This window comes from Hyla sarda, chromosome 4, assembly GCF_029499605.1.
Source record: "Hyla sarda isolate aHylSar1 chromosome 4, aHylSar1.hap1, whole genome shotgun sequence".
Classification (NCBI taxonomy): Eukaryota; Metazoa; Chordata; class Amphibia; order Anura; family Hylidae; genus Hyla; species Hyla sarda.
Window position 1 is genome coordinate 132,487,016 of NC_079192.1, and position 19,406 is coordinate 132,506,421.

General features: G+C 38.5%; 1 protein-coding gene across 9 annotated transcripts in view; it reads right to left on the bottom strand.

The window, feature by feature from the left end:
• Positions 1-19,406, bottom strand: part of TM6SF1 (transmembrane 6 superfamily member 1) — a 116,418-nt gene that overhangs the window by 9,943 nt on the left and 87,069 nt on the right. For 8 of the 9 annotated variants that reach the window (XM_056572174.1, XM_056572176.1, XM_056572175.1 and 5 more), the window contains 3 exons: positions 14,291-14,394; positions 3,644-3,726; positions 1,473-1,594 (listed from right to left, as the gene is read on the bottom strand). In XM_056572174.1, the coding sequence (XP_056428149.1) occupies positions 1,473-1,594; positions 3,644-3,726; positions 14,291-14,394 (309 nt within the window). Of the gene's footprint in view, positions 1-1,472; positions 1,595-3,643; positions 3,727-13,963; positions 14,084-14,290; positions 14,395-19,406 lie in introns of those variants that run through there. The other variant, XM_056572177.1, reaches the window with a different exon arrangement.

Genomic DNA, 19,406 nt, shown 5'->3' on the forward strand with positions numbered 1-19,406 from the left:
ATTTGGAACAAACTATTCCAAATGTTGGAGCCAGCATGGGAAACTTGTGACATCATAGCTCCGCCCCCTCATGACTTCACACCACGCCCCCTCAATGTAAGTCTATGGGAGGGGGCACGAGCTCCCGGCGCTGGCTTCAGCATTCAAAACAGTTTGTTCCAAATGCTGAGCAGTGGAGTACCCCTTTAAATGCCTGTTACACACTGCCCTTGCTTTTATGGCCTCCATCCTATTGACAGGTTCCCTTTAAATAACATGCTTGTCCTTGAAGGATGGATTTCCATTTGTAGTTCTACTTGGCCAGTTTTTCCTGATTGTGTACTAACTATAATTTTTATAACTAAGGGCTGGGTTCACATCACGTTTTCTCCCATACGGGAGCGCATATGGCAGGGGGAGCTAAAATCTCAAGCTCCCATATGCTTTCACATGCGCTCCCGTATGTAATTCATTTCAATGAGCCGACCGGAGTGAAACGTTCGGTCCAGTCGGCTCATTTTTGCGTCGTATGCGCTTTTACAACCGGACCTAAAACTGTGGTTGACCACAGTTTTAGGTCCGGGGAAAAGTGCATACGGGGCAAAAATGAGCCGACTGGACCGAACGTTTCACTCCGGCCGGCTCACTGAAATGAATTGCATACGGGAGCGTGAGGTTTCAACTCCCCCCTGCCGTATGCGCTCCCGTATTTGAGAAAACATGATGTGAACCCAGCCTAATTCTGATATGTCATAAGTTTTCATCACTGGGGGGGGGGGGGGGGGCTTGCTGAGACAAATACCATTCTCTAAAACAAAGGGACAGAAGCACTCAGCACTGTACCCCTTAGTTCCTGATCACCTCTCCATAAAGAGACGTGCATTTTCTATATGGATTCATACAAAGTCTCATAGACTAAATACATACTTGCTCAGCTCTCCAAGAAAATACAGCTCTGCTCCTGCTGCAAAGGTTGGGATGAGAACGAAACTCATCCCAGCACAGAATCCTATCACTGTTGCAAATGCAGAGATCACAGTATTGTACAAGTAATCCTATCACTGTTGCGATTGCAGAGATCACAGTATTGTACAAGTAATCCTATCACTGTTGCGATTGCAGAGATCACAGTATTGTACAAGTAATCCTATCACTGTTGCGATTGCAGAGATCACAGTATTGTACAAGTAATGATGGCATTGCTGACATGCTTAACATTACTATAGAGACAACTAGAGATGTGTCATCCATGGCGTTGTATCATGTATTTACAATTCAATATGTAAAACCCTTCTTTACCCCAATGTGAGAAGTAGAAGATAATTCCTTATGACTGAATATCAGTGGGTTTAGCCAATTATAAATGTATAAATAATTTATAATATTCTGTAGAAAGATAAATACATCAACAAAGTGCCAGTCTGCAGGTCCAAATTGAATTCAGTAATCATTTTATCAATTGTTTCTATCAATTAGATTTACAAAGATGTTACCTTTACAGATGGATTGCTGGCAACAGATGGTTGCTTGTAGATTCTAAGCCCAGCCCATAGTGAAAGGCAAATATAAAGGATGCTTGAGCAAAATGCAGAATTCATTCTGGTTCCATATTTACCTAGTAAAAAAAAATACTTCTTTGTTTAAAAAGAGTATCATAAAACACTTGTTGTACATTATATTACTTAAGGATTGTTTAGACATACTGGGCCAGAGTTATCAATCTGTTGTAAAGAGTGCACCTTACAAGTCTGTGTAGGTTGCTCTCTGGTCTGGAAAGAGTTCAAGTCCCTGGCCAATAGCCGCACGGGATTGGTTATTTGAATCCCGCTCTGCCTTCCAGCTGGTGCTGCTGATTAGAATTTACTCTGCACTTTGTCTCTGTGTGTGCACATGCACTTTGTATTGCCATGGCTTTTTGTCCAGTGTTAGTTTTTAGCTCAATTCTGATATTCCTTGTATTATGTGTACCTGGTCAGGTTTAGTCTGTTTACTTTGTGTTTTGTTTAGTAATCGTTGTGGGTGTGTGTTCACACCTGTTTCTGTGAGTCTTGAATCTTGACCCCTGTCCTGACCTGTTTGTGCTTAGTGCTTTTTGGTGTCCCTCCATGATTTGTAGTTTGGCTTTGTAGTTTATCCGGTTCCTCCTAGTTTTATATCCGGTTCCCGAGCTTCGCTTTGTCCCTAATATAGAAGTCAGTTAGCTTTGTATCTAGTTTGAATTTGTTCTGTGTATCCAGTTCTTGGCTCGTGTTCAGACCAGTTCGTCTTTGAGCGTTTGTGTCTGTTCTTGTCATTATAGTACTTGTATATCCTTGAGTTATATATAGTGCCTGTCTTCAGTCTAACCTTATTCATCTCCTGTATCCCTGGATATATCTCACCATATATAATTCCTATTTTATTCTGTCTTGTTCATGTTATCATATCTGCCGTTTATCTTGTGTCTGGTTCTTAGGCTGTTGTCTGTATGCTATATTCCTGTTACTATGATTCCTTGATGTCTCTTTTGTGCTACTTTGTATTCCTTCTATAATTCTGTATTCTGGTTTATTGACTGTATCTCTGACCTTTACAGTTCTTGTTTATTGTTTTGACTATGACGCCCCTGCACCTTAGTTAACACCTTAGTTAGGAACTGGCGCCCAGTTAGAAGCCACCATTAGGACAGTTGTGCAAGTAAGCAGGGAAAGAGGTCTAGGGTCAGCTTAGGGCTCACTCTTCCCTGCCCTATGTCATGTTTTATGATGCAATATTATGACATCTGCCTTATCAAAACTGTCTGTTTTTTCCAATAACAACCAATCACAGCTCAGATTTAAAAAGTTAACAAGCTCTGATAAAATGAAAATTGTATTCAGGCAGATTGATAAATCTGGGCCAGTGATTTATCAGATCTATTAGATAGTTTCATCGTTTATAAGGTTGAAAAAAAAATAAGTCCCTAGATCAACATTCTATGCCCATAAATCTAGTATCCATAACGTAATATTTTTCTAGAAAAACATCGAACCCCTACTTGAACTTGTTTATTGAGTCAGATATCACATCATGTGGCATAGGGTTCCATAGTCTCACTGCTTTTACAGTAAAGAACCCCTTCCTGTGATGATGGTGAAACCATCTTTCCTCTAGATGTAGAGGATGCCCCCTTATCATGGTTACCGGCCTAGTTATAAAAAGATAACTAGAAAGATCTCTGTACTGTTCATTTATACATTTGTACATTGGAGAAAATACATCTTAGGGGCGAGTTGATCGCAAACTAAACCCCAAACTTGATAACCTGTCTTAGTATCTAATCCTCTAAGAACTCATTGCCCCCAGTACATCAGTGGCATTGTATGAAAACAGGAGAACGGGCACTATTTTTTCTTCTAAATTTGAGAACTCGCTGCCTACAGGGGATAAGCATGTTAGCCTCTGTGCATTGTCATGTCTATCCGACTGTTGCTGACAATAATATAAAGCATTTTTAAGCCTGATTAAAGCTACTAGAAAGCAGCAAAAGGTATGCCTGAATTGTAATTGGTTAACAACTTTGTCATCCTAGGTTTTGTTTATGGGGGTACATATTTATGACAGTTGCGCTTTAAGGCTATAATTTCTGGTTTTGAATATTATATGAACAATGATACAGAAATGACAGTCCTTGTGTATTACTTACCAACAATACTTCCTGGAATAAACACAATCATACTCATTACAATGGATCCTACCCAGTAAAGGCCAATGGTTCTGTAGCTCTGACTGTTAGACATAAGAAAGTAGTAAGAGGAAGAAGTTTTCATTTGAAATACATACACAGTAAAATTCCTATAGTTTGGCATTTTATGGTATTATATAATGATCAGTAGATATTCTGGATTTTCAGATCTTTATGGGGTATAAATTGAAGCAGTGTTGCTCCATTGCATCACAGAACACTTTAAAGATGTCACTATGTTATTTGGTTATTACTGAAATATAATAATATTAAAAATAATATTTTTATATTTAACATTTCACTCCAAGCATGGACCACTCTGTACTTTTTAGTTTTTAAAACGCAGACAACCCACAGCCAGCATAGCTATCCTATGGAGCTTAAAGGACATCTGCGGGTGAAAACAACTTATCCCCTATCCTGGGATAGTGCGGATTAGTGTTTGATCCTGGGGGTCCGAACGCTGGGATCCCCTGCAATCTCCTGCACGTGGCCACGGCTCTGCCGCTGCTCTCCCGTGCAGGAGGCGTGCTGGCTGCAGCATGAGGTCACGGCTGACATGACCTGCTCCAAATGCTTGTAAATGCTTTTTGTAGCCAGCCAAGAGTCTTTCAATTCTTGTTTGAGGTATCTTTGCCCATTCTTCCTTACAAAAGTCTTTCAGTTCTTTGAGATTTCTGGGCTGTCTGTCACGCACTGCTCTTTTAAGGTCTATCCATAGATTTTCAATTATGTTGAGGTCAGGAGATTTTGAAGGCCATGGCAAAACCATCAGTTTACACCTCTTGATGTAATCCCCCGTGGATTTTGAGGTTTGTTTAGGATCATTATCCATTTGTAGAAGCCATACTCTCTTGAACTTCAGCTTTTTCACAGATGGCATCAAGTTAGCATCCAAAATTTGCTGACATTTTATTGAATCCATTTTTCCTTCTACTTGTGAGATGTTCCCTGTGCCACTGGCTGCAATACAACCCCAAAGCATGATTGATCCACCCCCCATGCTTAACAGTTGGATAAATGTTCTTTTCATTAAATTCTGTTCCCCTTCTTCTCCAAACGTACTTTTGCTCATTCCAGCCAAAAAGTTCAATTTTAACCTCATCGGTCCACAGAACTTGTTTCCAAAATGCATCAGACTTGTAGTGTTGAGCGGCATAGGCCATATTCGAATTCGCGAATATTGGCGAATATATGGACGAATATTCGTCATATATTCGCGAATATTCGCATATTTGTTATATTCTCGTTTTATTTTCGCGTATGCGAAAATTAACATAAGTGAATATTAGCATATAAAAAATTAGCATATGTGAAAATTCGCATATGCGAAAATTAGCATATGCTAATTTTCGCATATACGAATTTTAGCGCGCCAGTCTCACACAGTAGTATTAGAGCCTTCTTTACACCACACAAGCTGGAAGCAGAGAGGGGTGATCACTGTGATGTGTACTGTGAAGAAAAAAAAAACGAATATTCGTAATTACGAATATATATCGCTATATTCGCGAAATTCGCGAAATTCGCGAATATGCGATATTCGCGAATAATATTCGAACTGCGAATATTCGCGAGCAACACTACAGACTTGTCTATATGTTCATTTGCAAAGTTCAAACGCTGATTATTGTGGTGAGGACGTAGAGGAGGTTTTCTTCTGATGACTCTTCTATGAAGACCATATTTGTACAAGTATCTCTTTATAGTGGAATAGTGTACCACAACTCCAGTGTCTGCCAGATCTTTCTGGAGGGATTGTGCAGTCAAACGTGGGTTTTGAATTGTTTACATTCTGAACAGAGGATATTGACATCTGAAAACGTTTTGCTATCTTCTTATAGCCTTCTCCAGCTTTGTGAGCGTCAACTATTTTCAGTTTCAGATTTCTAGACAACTGCTTAGAAGAACCCATGGTGCTGATTGTTGGGGCAAGGTCAGATGAGCCTGGGCATTTAAAACCTTTGAGATTGACATCACCTGGTCTTTCCAGATGATGATTGAGAACAATCCATGACACTGGCAGGTCTCAGCTTTGCAAAGGGGTCAGTGCTTGCTATAAATTCTGCAGGGTGCCCAAACTTTTGCAAATGCCATTTTTTTTTGTTTTCTGTTGATTTGAAAGTGTAAATGATGGAAATAAAATCTAACTTTTGTTGACATATTATAAGAATGTCTAATCTGTAATTTGATGCCTTTTGGAGATTTTTCCATCTTTCCTTGGCTTCTTTATGCACATTAATACAAATTTTTACCTGGGGTACCCAAACTTTTGATCCCCACTGTAAGTTGTATAATGCTGCAGATGTCCTTTAATAATCTGTAGTCAAAGGTTTCTAATGTGCATTATATAGTTTAACCCCTTAACCTCTTCCCCACTACCCAAATATAGAATTCTCACTTACGCTTTCTTCCTCCTTAGTTTCCAAGAACCATAACAGCTTTATTTTCCACTGGAAGTGGCAGGACAAGTTGTACTTTTTAATGGAATCCTTTATCTTACCATCCAATATATTACAGAACCCATAAAAATGCTATTTTACAAATTCATGAGACCTCAATTAATTAATTACTAAACAGTAAAACTGACATACAATCTATTTTAAGGGCCTAATTCCAATAAAACCAATTTTATATTTGTTTTGTTCTACTATAAACTATGACCCCATAATTTTCAAATTTTTTTCACAATTGGGATGTGTAAGGGCTCCTTGACGTGTAGTTTTTATAGGTGCCACTTGCATAGATATTTTTGATCCTTGCACCTTATCTTCTGTATTATTTCACACAGGCTGCTTCTAGGACTACATAAAATAAATTTGTAGCTTTAGGAACAACTCTCCCACTTGTCTCTACTGCGTCTCGGATGAGACCAGACCCACGTCTCATATAATATGGACACAAACGAAAAAATGTCCAGCGCAGTCCCAATGCAATACTTTTTTTTTTATTCTATGACTAAGGCCACATACTGTGGCCGAAACACATCACCTGTTCACCATGTTGGCTTATTGCTGAATAAAAAGAAATGTATTGCATAGAGACTGCGCTGGACATTTTTTCATTTGTGTCTACATAAAATAAATATAATAAAAAATTCTGTAACTTTCTAATATACAGTGGGGATCAAAAGTTTGGGCGCCTCAGGTAAAATTTTTTATTAATGTGCATAAACAAGCCAAGGAAAGATGGAAAAATCTCCAAAAGGCATCAAATTACAGATTAGACATTCTTACAATATGTCAACAAAAGTTAGATTTTATTTCCATCATTTACACTTTCAAAATAACTGAAAAAAAATGGCATCTGCAAAAGTTTGGGCACCCTGCAGAAATTATAGCATGCACTGCCCCCTTTGCAAAGCTGAGACCTGCCAGTGGCATGGATTGTTCTCAATCATCATCTGGGAAGACCAAGTGATGTCAATCTCAAAGGTTTTAAAAGCCCAGGCTCATCTGACCTTGCCCCAACCATCAGCACCATGGGTTCTTCTAAGCAGTTGTTTAGAAATCTGAAACTGAAAATAGTTGACACTCACAAAACTGGAGAAGGCTATAAGAAGATAGCAAAACATTTTCAGATGTCAATATCCTCTGTTCGGAATATAATTAAGAAATGGCAGTCATCAGGAACAGTGGAAGTTAAAGTAAGATCTGGAAGACCAAGAAAAATATCAGACAGAACAGCTCACAGGATTGTGAGAAAAACAATTCAAAACCCACGTTTGACTGCACAACCCCTCCAGAAAGATCTGGCAGACACGAGTTGTGGTACACTATTCCACCATAAAGAGATACTTGTACAAATATGGTCTTCATGGAAGAGTCATCAGAAGAAAACCTCTTCTACATCCTCACCACAAAAATCTGCATTTGAACTTTGCAAATGAACATTTAGACAAGCCTGATGCGGTCACGTGACGAGAGGATGTAGGCTCGTCAGGCTCCGCCGTCTCCTCTTCCTCCCGCCCTCCTCATGGTTACCCGGGACAAGACGGAATGCGTCTCCCATGGACGAGTCGATCTGACTGGGGAAGAAAGCGGAGGGACCCGGGGTGAGGGGAGAACGGATTACAGGAGCTTACATGGAAACAGTGGGGGTCAGCTCTTTTTTTCGGCCCGGCGCAGGTTCCAGGGAATGGGATCTGGGAGAAGTCTGGGGAGCGGCTGCGGTGCTAGTCTGGGCGTGATCATGTGAAGGAGATATCACGTGATGCACGCCACACGCTGAACCCGGAAGACACCGACTCTGGCGGCAACGGAGATCTTGCTGCGGGCGCGGGCTGTGAGAGGGCTCGGTGCTCGGCGGCGAGAGGAAAAATTAAAACCCCAGGAGTCCCAGGCTGGAAGTCGGCAGTACATGAGTGGAGCCCCCCGGAGACTGTTGGAGGACGGAAGGCAGTGCGGGAAGAGCTGGACCGGCAAGTAAACTTGATATGCTGTGATGTGATGCGCTGGGACTTGTAATGTAAAATGGCTCAGGGTAGAATATGAACACTGCTGCTGCGATTAAATGTAAATATGGAATATGAAACCCCTTCTCATGAAGCCGATGGAGAGCTTAGGGGGATTAATATGATAACCCCCTATGAGTCAGGACACGGATCCATACGGCCCTGAGTGCAGTAATGAGGATTAAGGAGGGATGGACTACCTATTAAAACTTAATATGACCCTTCTATGTATGCTCCCACGTTAACTATAGTAGCCAATCTACATATACCCCCACCCCCGAAGTGGACTGGACCCTAAGAACTTAATTATGACACTTAATTATGACAGTGTTATAAGAAAATGGTTTTTCAGAGGCACTCCGTCTAACAAGGAAATATGACTGCTGTTTAAATGTTTTAAAACTAAAATTAAATATGGCTATTGACTGAGATGAGTGATACAATGAATATTAATGGTAAGAACTATTACATCTACAGGAAAGATTAAAAGGAGTAAATCGGACGTTTGCTATATAAAGGGTCCTGTCGGAGTGAGTAGGCTGGTAAATTTTCTTTTGTCGACCATCTTTGGAAGAATAAGGTATGAACTTACTGAACTGATTTTTCTTCTCTTTGTGGTTATCCTTCTCTCAGGGAAAAACAAAATTTATAAAAAGTCTCTTCACTATGCCCCCCAAAATACAACCCAGAAGATCTGGAGGTGGTACCTTTGGAGAATCTATAAATAATGGAAAATTGGATAAATTCCTTAAATCTCCCAGAGACTCTGTTAAAACTAGACTCCAAAAATATGGTGAAGCATCTAATGGTTCTAGATATACGGTGCTTCAGGTGGAAGAAGGGAGAGAGGAGGGAGAGGATGAAGAATCCAATTCACAACTCTTAAACTCTATACTGAGTGGAGTAGAAAGAAGCAATAAATCTCTAGAGGAGCTAACCACAAAAGTGGGATATTTGAGTTCTGATGTTGGCTTAATCCGAGAGGATATGAAGAAAATTAAAGAAAGAGCGGGAGAAATTGAGACTTTGATTCCCCAAATAGATAATAAAATGGGACTGATGAGTAAAAACCAAGAAGAGATAATGAGAGAAAATAATATTTTAAGAAGTAAAGTATCTGAATTAGAAGATAGGTTAAGGAGAGGGGATGTTAGCCTGGCAAGTGTGTGAAGATGATGAAGAGAATATGAGGAGGAATGAGTTTCTTTGATGAGTGGGAAAAAAATTACTAAATTAATAGTTTGGAATATAAGGGGAATGAAGGAGAGGAGAAAAAGAATAGCCATTTTTGATAGAATTAGTCGTTTTTTGACGGCTATTATATGTATCATAGAAACTCACTTAAATAAAGATGCGGTATACCTAGTTGGGAAAAAGTGGGTGGAACACTCTTTCCACTCCTTTGGTTCAAGCTATTCGGCAGGAATATCTGTTTTGATACATGAGAAAGTTAACATTAATATTAATTCGTCTAAAATAGATAAAAAAGGGAGATATATTTTCTTACATGCTAGCTTAGAAAATGTAATGGTAATACTCGCCTTTGTGTATATCCCCCCCCCCCTTTCTCTCTGGAAGTACTTATAGAGTTCATGGAGTCCGTGAATGGGAAATTTTATAAAGATGTTTTTGTTTCGGGTGACTTTAACTCTGTGATGGATGGTGGGAGAGATTTGGGGGGGGGGGGAGTAGAATAAGGAAAGGGAAAACAAGACTGGCTAGGTTTTGTGATGAAGTTGGTTGGGAGGATGTCTGGCTATGTTTTGAACCCCTTTAAAAATGTTTTTTCTTGCTATAGCGCCTCATATAAAACGGCATCAAGGATAGACCTGATTCTAAATGAAAACGCTTTGAGAGCAGTGGGTAAGATGATTTATGAACCCAAGTCAGTTTCAGATCACACTTTGATGGTCTGCTTGTTAGAATATGGGGGAAAGTTTGTTGGAAATAAAGGGAATAATAAAATTAACCCACATTGGCTAGAAATGGATGTAGTAACGAATAGAGTGGAAGAAGAGATTAGATGGTTTTGGGAAATAAATAAAAACTCTACAAATCTGTTCATGGTCTGGGATGCCCTTAAGGCTTTTCTGAGGGGCATTTTGATAAAAAATATTTCGTTTGTCAAAAAACAGGTTAAAAACAAAGAAAATACCTTGGTAAAAGAAATTAAAAAAAGTGAAGGTGAATTTGCAGAAGCTCCAGGGGAAGAAAATTGGGCGAAACTTGAAATAGCCCAGAATAAGTACAAAGAATTTATTTTGGAAAAGGTTCAACATAGATTGCTTTTCTGGGGGCAAAAGAAATTCATAGAGGGTGGCAAATCAAATAAATGGTTAGCAAATATTATTAAAAATCAAAGAGAAACTAAAGAAATAAACGCGGTCAAAAATAAAGAAGGTAAATTAGTAAGAGGGGATGGAAATATAATCTCTGTGGCGGTAGAATACTATCAAACGCTATATAAATCAGAAGTAAAAGGGACGGAGGTAGAAATGGAGGTCTATTTGGCAAAAGAAAAGGGTCCGAAGATAGGGGAGGAAGATAGAAGTAAACTTGATAAGGATATCTCTTTAGAAGAAGTACAGGAAGCTCTTAGGTCCTTCTCAGGCAACTCGTCGCCTGAATCAGACGGATTTTGTTTAGAAATTTATAGGAAATTTGGTAATGCCTTATTGCCCTGTTTAATGGAAGTTTATTATGAATCCTTGAGAGTAGGGAGTTTAACTCCCACAATGCTAGAAGCAATAATTGTTTTAATTCCAAAGAAAGGGGGCAATAGTGACCAAATAGAGAATTTCCGCCCAATAACGTTATTAAATACAGATTACAAGATATTTGCGAAAATATGGGCGAATAGACTCAATAAAATTTTACCCAATATTATAGGAGAAAATGAAAAGAGGATTTGTTGCCGGAAGGGACATGGCAGTAAATTTACACAGGGTATTTTTGAATATCCAATCTGTGAGTGAGGACCCCCGCTCCATCCTGTCTTTGGATGCTAATAAAGCGTTTGACATGGTGGAGTGGGGTTTCCTTTTAAAGGTTATGGAGTATTTTGATATGGGGAAGGTTTTCTCACAGGCAGTAAGGACTATTTACTCAACACCAACTGCAAGAATAAATATTAATGGTGTATTATCGTACCCATTTTGTCTTGAAAGAGGTACAAGGCAAGGATGTCCTCTTTCGCCATTACTATTTGCTTTGTTTATGGAGCCATTTGCTATTGATATACGTAATACTGAAGTCTTCTATGGATTTGGCCCGCAAGGGGATAAAGAAAAAATCCTGCTTTACGCGGACGACGTTATTATTTTTATAAAAAACCCAATTCAAAAAGTTCCGGAGGTAGTTCAAATGGTGGAAGAATTTGGGGCAATATCTGGGTTTAAAATAAACTGGCAAAAATCAGGGTTGCTTCCGTTAGATGAGAAAATTGCCACGCCAATAAGTAACATAAAAATTTTAAAAACAACAGATAATCTGGAATATCTAGGTATAAAAGTTTCTAAAAGAGTTGATGAATTTTTCAAACTTAATTTACAACCTTTGTTGGATAAAATTAAAATTAATATTTGGATAAAATTGCAATTAAATATGGCAGATAGGATAACTTTGATTAAAATGGTACTCCTTCCCCTGGTGCTCCACTTCTTAAGAGTTTCTCCAATTTGGATTAAGGAAAACATTTTCGGAATAATAGGGAAAAAGCTAAATGAATTAATCTTGGGACAGAAACGAGTGAGAATTAAATTAAAATATCTCACTTGCCCGTTGGAAGGGGGTGGATTGAAGATCCCAGATTTCTTTCAGTACTTTTTAGCGGCCCAGACAATATTTCTAGTTCATGAGCAAGAAATAATTAGGATTTTTTTCATGAAAATGGAGATTAGAAGTAAATCAATATGGGAACTTCTGGAAAGTGGTACATTAAAATCCTTGAGGGGTAAATCTAACGCTCTATACATTAAGATAAGTTAAGTATGGGACAAGATTAAAAAAAATAATTGGAATTAATGGTAGTATTAGGTGTACCTCTTTATGGCATAATGAATATTTTCTAGAATTAAAAAAAATGTCAGGATACACGGATTGGGAAAGTAAGGGGATAGTTTAAGTAAATCACTTATTTACACATGTAAAATTACGGGAATGGTCAGAGATAATGGTGACATTTAAGTTAGACACTAATAATATATTTAACTATATGCAAGTCAGAGATGCATTTGAGAAAGAGGTAGATAAGGGAAGATTAATAACACAATCTCACGTTTTGATTGAACTAATAAGAAATTCAAGGGGTAATGAGAAAAAATTAATGAGTAAAATATATAAGGCTCTTCTTAATAGTAAAAAAGAAGTACCTCACTGTAAAATAAAATCGGGAAAAGACACAGGTGAAATTAAGGAAGAAGAGTGGGGGACCATTTTTAATAATTTAGAAACTGCTTCAATTAGTGTGAATCACAGAATATCACATTTCATGATGCTATATCGTACACAATATACTCCAAAGCTTATGTATAAGATAGGATTCCGGGAAGATCCCAAATGCCCCAAATGTAATATTTATGATGCTAATTGGCTCCATATGGTGTGGAACTGCTGTAAGGTGCGAGAATTCTGGCAAAAAGTTGTGGATATTATTAATGATAGATTTCAGGAGGAAATAAGGTACGAACTAAGAACTGTGATGCTGGGTCTAAAATTGGATGGAGTCAAACATAAAAAAATTATACTTAAATTGTTAGGTATAGCTAAAATTATAATTCTTAGAAACTGGATGGCCCCTAAGGCACCGTGTATACAGGAATTGTGGGACTTAGTAAAGAAAATAAAAATATATGAAATAATGTATTATAAAAATTTAAAAAAAGAGTAAGAGAATTGAAGATGAATGGAAGAGAGTGGATGAGTGATGGTGCCAGGCTGACGGGGGAAGGGAAGGGAAGGGAGGGGGGGAGGGTTAAAAAATTGTACTATGATATTTGTGGAAATTTTTTTATATTTTTGTTATTGGAAAAAAAAAAGACGAGCCTGATGCATTTTGGAAACAAGTTCTGTGGACCGATGAGGTTAAAATTTAACTTTTTGGCCGGAATGAGCAAAGGTACATTTGGAGAAGAAGGGGAACAGAATTTAATGAAAAGAACCTCTGTCCAACTGTTAAGCATGGGGGTGGATCAATCATGCTTTGGGATTGTATTGCAGCCAGTTGCACAGGGAACATCTCACGAGTAGAAGGAAAATTGGATTCAATAACATTTCAGCAAATTTTGGATGCTAACTTGATGCCATCTGTGAATAAGCTGAAGTTAAAGAGAGGATGGCTTCTACAAACGGATAATGATCCTAAACACACCTCGAAATCCATTGGGGATTACATCAAGAGGCGTAAACTGAAGGTTTTGCCATGGCCTTCATAATCTCCTGATCTCAACATAATTGAAAATCTATGGATAGACCTTAAAAGATTAGTGTGTGACAGACAGCCCAGAAATCTCAAAGAACTGGAAGACTTTTGTAAGGAAGAATGAGCAAAGATACCTCAAACAAGAATTGAAAGACTCTTGGCTGGCTACAAAAAGCATTTACAAGCTGAGATACTTGCCAAAGGCAGTACAAGATATTAACACTGCAGGGTGCCAAAACTTTTGCAGACGCCATTTTTTTGTTTTCTGTTATTTTGAAAGTGTAAATGATGGAAATAAAATCTAATTTTTGTTGACATATTATAAGAATGTCTAATCTGTAATTTGATGTCTTTTGGAGATTTTTCTATCTTTCTTTGGCTTCTTATGCACATTAATACAAATTTTTACCTGGGGTGCCCAAACTTTTGATCCCCACTGTATTCTGTATTTCAATACTTCAACAATTGTACGATTTGTTTGGTGCCAGTAAATGGAAAACCTCACTCTACTTTGATACCGTGTGAGACATATCAGTCTAAAATTGTAAACTGGAGCTGGAAAAACAGGCCACATTCGGAATTTATTTTCACCTTTTCAAAGACAGTTAGTAATGATTCGATCAAACAATAAAACAAAGTATAGTGGACAGTTTTAGAACTTTTCATTTTACAAGCATTCTTTATTTACTTTAATGATTCTATAATACTTAAGATTTCTGTAGTATGAGCCACTTACTCCCATGCTATTGCTGCCACCATCAGCAGGTACATCAGGTAATGAGCAGTGCCATCCCAGTAACAGATCATGTGACCATGTGCGGTGTTCAGGTACGGCTCAGTCTGTGGAGAAATGCATACAAGGTGAAATGACTATAATGTACACATATTCTCTGGCTAGACGTATAGTTGCAGCCTCACCGGACATCATGCACACACAAGGATTATGTCACAGTTGCCAGCTCAGCGGCAAAGTGTCTGTAAAAATCATGACAAGGGTGTTATATCCATTTATCTCCTCAGCTACTGTAGAACTCAATTAATCCAGTTAAACCTGTACCCTGACATTTACTCAGGGATTGTTTAAGCATACTAAAGTGCACTGAGTCCCTCCACATATTGAACTGGTGCCAGAAAGTTAAACAGAATTGTAAATGACTTCTATTTAAAAATCTTAAAGGGGTATTCTAATGAAAAACATTTATTTTTCATATAAACTGGCTCCGGAAAGTTAAACAGAATTGTAAATAACTTCTATTAAAAAAATCTTAATCCTACCAGTACTTATCAGCTGCTGAAGTTGAGTTGTTCATTTCTGTCTGACAACAGTGCTCTCTGCTGACACCTCTGTCTGACTCAGGAACTGTCCAGAGTAGGAGCAAATCCCCATAGCAAACCTCTCCTGCTCTGGACAGTTCCTGAGACAGAAAGAGGTGTCAACGGAGAGCACTGTTGTCAGACAGTAACAATAACAATAACAATGCAACTTCAGCAGCTGATAAGTACTGGTAGGATTAAGATTTTTTTTATTGAAGTAATTTACAAATCTGTTTAACTTTCTGGAGCCTGTTGATATGAAAAAAAATGTTTTTCACCTGAATACCCCTTTAATCCTTCCAGTACTTATCAGCTGCTGTATGCGCCAGAGGAAGTTGTATAGTTCTTTTATTTTAGAACACACTGCTCTCTGACCAATGTCCATGTCAGGAACTTTCCAGAGCAGGAGATATTTGCTATGGGGATTTGTTCCTGCTCTGGACAGTTCCTGACATGGATAGAGGTGTCAGCAGAGAGCACTGTGGTCAGACAGATGAGAACCATACAACTTCCTGTGCTGCATACAGCAGCTCATAAGTACTTGAAGGATTAAGATTTTTATATAGAGGTAATTTACAAATCTGTTTAACTTTCTGGCACCTGTTGATAAAAAAAAAAAAAAAATTCTCCCACCGAAGTACCCCTTTAAGGTGCAAGCTGCCTCATAGTTAGAGCCCATATTTTTAGGCTATGTCATCGTTATACATCATATTTGCTGTATAGCCATTGAATTTAATATACCAAACATAGTCTACTGGTGATCACATTCAGTCTTTTTCTCAATTGCATACTTTTGTAGGACTATGCTTTGGAGTCCTGCAAAAACTATGTTTAAGAAATGGGCCAAACATAGTCACTAATAGGCTATCTTCTGTCTATGAACATCAATACACAACACGGGTATGCTGGTATACACATACTGGCAACATAGCTCAAAAATTATTATCATAGAAGTCACTTGGATAACCCCAATCATCATCTAAGGCTGGGTTCACACCACGATTTTGCTCTACAGTTTACGAATACGGTTTTATGTACAAAACCGGATTACCCAAAAATGGATCCAACCGTATATAACCGGATGCTCCAAAAGTCAACCGTATACGTTTTCAAACCGTATACAGTTGGAATTTTTTATTCCGTTTACATAAGGTTGCGTATGGTTTTCTTCAATAAAAAGTAATCATTTTTTTTTCAAAATTTTAATAACGTTATAGTTGTTCTGTTGTGGGAGGGGTTTGCCTTGTGGCTTTGCTTGATGACTTGAGGACATGACTTCACTTGCCCTGTGGGCTTGAGGAAGAAGGGAGGGGTGTTTCCATAGCATGTTCCAGAAGGTAGTTGCGGCTTTCGTCTCAATCTGCGCATGTGCAAAAGTCAAAACGGGATTCAGAAAACCATACACATGTACGTTTCTCGTAGACTGCTATGTTTAAATAAAATTGTATTCGGTTAGAATATGGTTTTGGACCTGGACACAAAACCGTTGTAGACCACGGTTTGGAGTACAGGAAATAAAACGCAAAAAAAGGATACATTTCAAAACGGATGTAACCGTATACAAAATGCGGTATACAGTTTTTAATGTTAAGTCAATGGACATGGTTTTCAGTACGGTTGAATACGGTTTTGAAAATGAAACCGTATTCCGAAACTGTTGAGCAAAATCGTGGTGTGAACACACCCTAACCGCTACTAATAAAACAACAACTACAGCTAGACTAAGTTTAGGTTCACACTGTGTTTAGGCACTTACTTTGGGGTTTACATTGGAATTTTCCCTACAGACTATTATAAGCCAAATATATTCCAAAAAAGTGTATTTTTCATAAGACTTGTCCAGTATATGTTATACCTTTGCTTCATTTGAATTTAATTGAACTGCATAAATAAAAGTACCTTTTTTAGTGGACGCAATGGCTGTATAGGCTTAAAGTGGAATACATTTGGCAGAATGTTTCAGATAGTAAGTGTCCAAATACACTACAGGGTTTACTGTTTCGTAACCGTTGTTTGCTTTGTTTGATGCACGGTCTGCTAGTAAGGAAACAAAAGTCCCTCTGCCAAAGGAGACACATTGATTTTTACCAACACATTGGCAGGGGCATTACAGTGTGACCCTAAATGCTGAAGAGGCAGAAAAACGCTTTACATTTTAAAGATGGAGCCAAACAAAGCACATGAATCATATGTTCTCCTTATGCACTGGCATATTCAATGCAACTGTATCAGTCATGTTACCCTTCTCTTCAAAAGTCAGATGTTGCCATGTACTGCCATGCATGTCTAGTTCCATATCATTTAAAGCACTAAAAGATAAACGTCTCTAAAATAGTTTTGTGCAGTTAATTTGCACCTCAGCACTCCCAATAGTTACACCCCTGCTTAGGCCCAAGCAGCAGAAGTAGACAGGTGTCTATTTCTCCCAACAACATGGTCCATTTCCAGACCAATGAGTAACCTTGTTATACAACCTGCATGACCATTATAAACTAGCAATCTGCAGAACATATTTTCCATTCTGTATTTAGCATCAAACTGCACAAATCCACAAAGGATTTTTCTCAGGATCAGAAAGTACTTATTAAATACTAAAAGATAGATTAAAATATTTCTTAAGAAGAAAATAAAGGGGCACAAATTAAATCCATGAAGCACATATGATATACAGTAGCTTGTGAAAATTACGTGTGTAAGTGTTAATCTTTGGTCCGGTTACTATAGGAACAATGAAAAGATTAATTCATAATGTTTCTATACATAAATATTTTATTTAAAGACCAAATAATATAAAACTTGAAATGGAGATAACTGCAGGGACCAAACTGCTTGCTTCTTTTCATGAGAGAACTTAGGAGAAAAGGTTGGCAGTGTATGGGTATGGTAGTGGTCTCCAAACTGTGGACCTCCAGCTGTGGTCCTCATGTTTTTAACTGTTTTTAAATTCAATATTTGCAAATAAAAACCACAATGTGTGATGTGATGAACCGTCCTCGGGGATAGCTCTGGGATCGTCCTGGTCACTTGCCACGGAACACGTTTCCTCGCAATAACTCGCCAGACATCCGTTCAGCATACAAGTCTGGCTCTTCACCAGCTTTATTTACACAGGTTGCAGGTAAAAAAAAACATAAAACAGGAACAAAATAAGGTCCTAGACCGTCTGGTCACTGACTACAACTTTCAGCATGCCCTGTCTACTAACTGGTGAGCTCCCCTCATCCAGTTAAAACATGTGCCTCCTGCAACCTGATTACTTACAGTTCACACTGTCACTTGGGCCACTCACAGCTCCTGCTGTGTGCCTCCAACAGGGCCCGCTGTCTCCCCCTTACAGCGACCTGCTGTTTCCAAGGGAGAGCCCAGATCAGACTGAATCTCTCCCCTATAAACGCCTCCCTTCTTGGCTTCCTCCTTCATTAGGCCGCAGGTGAGGGTTGCTCCAGAGTGAGCAAAGGAAATCCACCCTTTCCTTGCCACTTTATCACAGTGAACATAGCCCAACAGCTGGGTAATTTACAGAACAAGTGATCACCTTGAACCCTTTTTGTAGAGTTCTGTTTTCTTTCTGGATTGTGCAGGGCAATTGACCACTACTTTAAGGAATACATAAAGTCATGGAGTACATGGCATAGTAATTATAAATGTATTGAAATGTATACAGTGAAGAAAAGAAGGAAAAAGTTTGTTTAATCCCCTGTTGATAAAGAAATTACCAGCATACAATTTTAATGGTAGGGTCTTTTGAACAGTAAAAGATAGAATAACAACACAAAAATCCAGAAAAATGCATGTCAAGTTAGCTATTAATTGATTTGCATTTTACTCAGTGAAATAAGTATTTGTTCAGCTATTAATCGGCAAGATTTCCAGCTTCCAGGTGTCACTTATTCAGGTAACAAGCTGAAATAAGGAGCACTATCCAAAAGGGAGTGCTCCTAATCTCAGCTTGTTACCTGTATAAAAAAAACACATGTCCACAGAAGCAATCAATCAGATCGGCGTGAAGGGCAAGATTGTAGACCTCCACAAGGCTGGAATGGGCTACAAGACCATCATTGAGCAGCTTTGCGAGAAACCTACTGACTTAGTGAGAACGACTGAAATCCTGCTTATGAAAGCACTTGTATAGGCAAGTCTGAAGTTTGCCAGTTAGTGTCTGAATGATTCAGTGGTTCATTGGCAAACTTCAGACGGCCTGTACATGTGTTTTTTGAACAGAAGGGCCTTGTGGGCACTGCAGGATTTCAGTCCTTCTTATTAGGTGCTTCTTAGTAAACTTCTCACCAAGCTGCTTGGCGATGGTTTTGTAGCCTTTCCAGCCTTGTGTAGGGCTAGAATCTTGTCCCTCTTAAAGGAAGTGCTTGCCAGCCATCATATCCACTGAAATGCCCATAGAATATCATTGGACAAACATGTGCAAAAATGTTCTTTGGCAATATTTGGCTGATATAAATTAGTTATTAACTCCATTGGAAAAGCAGTTGACAGTTCCTTTTACAAGCAAAACTTTGCATACTATGGGAATCAATATCATG